We start from the raw sequence: 3,156 nt of genomic DNA, 5'->3' as shown, positions 1-3,156 counted from the left end.
CCGCTCCTCCCACCCCACCCCAATCTCCTCACCCCCGTCAGCGAGTACAGGGAGTAGGCATGACAGAGGGAGCCTCAACATTTTGCACATACCACCCACGTTGTCATGACAAAGTGCAGAGCGATCCCCAGCGACTGTAAGTCGCTGGTGTTGTCAGGCATTCCATGTGATATTTTGAATCTCGGTGCTTCTTGTTTACATCCCGCAGTCCCAATGAAATGCAACTCACGGCGGTTTCCATTTTGGTCGAGTGACAATTGATGTGGCGGTCACGTTATATCTGCTGTCCAGGGAGTGATTAGTTACTTTTTGACCCCCTGAACTCCAAATGCGTGGTCATTTGATCCGGAGATAATAGCTTGAAATCATGTTGATGGGGTGTCGGCTAGCAACAGGGAACGTCAATTCTCTCGTTGTCATGGTGAACTTGGTTTGCGTATTTTAAAGGTTCATCAAGGGTTCAAATGATGGGGCCCAGGTGGCCTCCCACATGCTGCGCCCATATAAATACTCTAAATGTTATATTTTGTTTGCGCATCATATCTATACAACATTTATTTGGCAAACTACATTTACCGATCACTTTCGAATAGCCCTATGAATGCGACTCTTCTCTTTCAGGCCACAACAAAAGCCCAGGACCCATCTCGGGAGGCATGTATTCGCGCCGACGTCCGCGTACCCCCGGCCACTAGCCAAATGTGCGCCAATGACAACACGCAAGGCCTGCTCTATCCCCCCAGTGAGTGCGCACGTGTCCCGGTCACAGCTCCTCATCTGAATTGAACTTGACATGTTTTTAGAATTGTGTTGTCATGTCAAAAGAAACGGCACACTGACGTTCCGCATTTAGTCGTTTGGTTGTAAGATACGAATAAAGCGATGCTGCAGCACAAAATAAGCTAATTTTTTTGGGCGGATAGCATTTTATTGAAGAAAATCTTCACATTTCACCGTAGTGTATCATACTACGGTGTTTTTTTCATCTATTGCTTCTTTTTTTGTTTGTTTTGTTTTGTTCCAAAAGGCCTCAATGTCAAAGATGGTACGCCAGACTCACTCATCACAAGCAACATGGTGCCAATGTACCCCGCGTTTAAAGGTGAGGTACATCCATCTTGGTGTATGAGTTTGAAAACATGCCCTATGAAATAATTGGCTATGCAACGAGGTGCAGAAATATCTGGACAATCAAAACTTTTATGTTTTTTGCCTTCCTATAGCACATGATCCAAAGCATGCCACATCATGTTGAAAAGTGATCATCGACACGCTAAACACATGACGCTAAGGAGCGCACATAACAGGCTGTGTATTTTCCTCTTCCATCAGATGTTTGGAACTATTTCCACGGTGTGATGCTCCCAAAGTATTCGGAGCAGTTGAATGGCGTCAACGTTATGAGCGGCCCGATATTTGATGAAGATTACAACGGAAGAGTCGATGCCTTCAAGACCCTGACGGCGTAAGTCTGTCACACATTTTGCCGGATCTGCTCGAGTTTCAACTTGAAAGTACAAAGTCTTCATTAAAATAATCCAATAATGTACCGGGTCCCTATTCCAAACAATCTGGGTCTACGTCAATTTATTTCTGAAAAATAACAATCATGGCATGACTTGCACCTTTCTCCAGAAACGAGGCCCCCAAGCCGACGCATTTTTTCCTGATCCTGACCAGTTGTAAGAATTCCACGTTTGGTCCCGGTAACTGTGAAGGTCCCCTCAGGGTCAAGTCCTTCATCCTCCCACACAGAGCTGACTACACCGAGAGCTGCGGCGTGAGTATCGCCAACAACGCGTAGCTGAGACGCCTCAACGGCTCCTCCTCTAAACTTATGTGACCTCCCCTGTTCATATGTAGACCGGTTCAGATTTATCGTGGACGCAGGACTGGATGCAGCTGCACATGGCCCGCGCCCGTGATGTGGAACTGCTGACTGGACTGAGCTTCTACCACGACAGGTTGTCCGTGGAAGAGACACTGCAGCTCAAGACTTTTTTACATACTGTTTGAAGTCAATTAACGGTCGGTTAGATGCATTTGGTCCACTCGGTGGCTTCACTTGGTGCCTCATTTCTTAAAAAAAAAAAAAAAAAACTGGTGATCCTAATGTTCAGGTTTAACTTTTTATTTTTTAGGATTATGGCACTTAAAATGATTGTTGTACATACTCAACGCCATACATCGGTTGTAGATTTTGTTCATCGTGTCATGAAATGACTTTAGTTTGCCTCTAGAGGCCAGAACCAAAGATGGGCTGTTTGAAACTTGCTCAATTGAAATGTGTGTCCATGGTTTCGAAGGAATCTTGCCCGTAAGTGCATCTCAATCATTTAGAATATCGTGGAAAATTACAATTATTTCAATCCTGTATTACAATTCAAAAACTCAAATTTATTATACAGATGAAAATAAATACATCGGAAAGAGTTTGTAGAAGTTTCCACCTCCCTTCTGCATTAACTAGGGATGGGCGAGTACCGATACCAAGTATCCATTCCAGGCTGATACTGGTCTTATTTCAAGATATTGAAACACACCAAGGATGCTGATACCAGCCACAGATACTTAAAGCATCAAAAAAAAAAATCAGCTGTCATTTTATTACTTGAAATTTTATGTATCAAAAGGTACAAGTAGTATCGGTTTTTGGTATCAGTGCGTAGTCGAGGAATACTTGTACTGGTATCGGTCTGAAAAAAAAAATCCTTCGTATCAACAATCATATTGATTGCCAAATTTCTTGAGATGGTAAATTTGTGGTCCTCACCCTGCCATATCATATCCATGTTTTGATTTTTTTTTTCTATGTTGTGAATCGTGTTCCTCAACTTGTGAATCGTAGCATGTGCACGTTTGCACATGGTCTCACATTTGAGTGTGTAGACCTTAGAATGTAAAGTGCCGGTGTGTGTGTGTGTGTGTGTGTGCAAGTGTGTTTGCGTGTGTGTGTCTGTGTACTGTATTTCTGGACTTGTGTGGACTCCCATATGACTGGGACCCAAAATTTGTTCCGCTCAAGTGTGAAAGCAATAACGTTAAACATGCTGTTTGAAGTCATGGAAGGTTACATAGCAGGGAGGAGACTGTTTTAAAAAAAAAAAATGTGAAGATTGTATCAAAGCATGGTAAAACCAATTCGGTTCACCGATC

The 3,156-nt window shown here is 43.3% G+C and overlaps 1 protein-coding gene across 1 annotated transcript in view; it reads left to right on the top strand.

Annotated features, from left to right (window-relative positions):
- enpp1 (ectonucleotide pyrophosphatase/phosphodiesterase 1) overlaps positions 1-2,592 on the top strand; it is a 12,733-nt gene extending 10,141 nt beyond the window's left edge. Inside the window, exons 19-24 of the mRNA XM_019857862.1 lie at positions 622-742; positions 1,028-1,102; positions 1,333-1,465; positions 1,636-1,780; positions 1,864-2,051; positions 2,088-2,592. Of these exons, the coding sequence (XP_019713421.1) occupies positions 622-742; positions 1,028-1,102; positions 1,333-1,465; positions 1,636-1,780; positions 1,864-2,016 (627 nt within the window). The 3' untranslated portion in view covers positions 2,017-2,051; positions 2,088-2,592. The remainder of the gene's footprint in view (positions 1-621; positions 743-1,027; positions 1,103-1,332; positions 1,466-1,635; positions 1,781-1,863; positions 2,052-2,087) is intronic.
- The last annotated feature ends 564 nt before the right edge of the window (positions 2,593-3,156 follow it).

This window comes from Hippocampus comes, unplaced genomic scaffold, assembly GCF_001891065.2.
Source record: "Hippocampus comes isolate QL1 unplaced genomic scaffold, H_comes_QL1_v1.1 scaffold154, whole genome shotgun sequence".
NCBI classification, from domain to species: Eukaryota; Metazoa; Chordata; class Actinopteri; order Syngnathiformes; family Syngnathidae; genus Hippocampus; species Hippocampus comes.
This window is presented reverse-complemented; position numbering and strand designations above follow the sequence as displayed.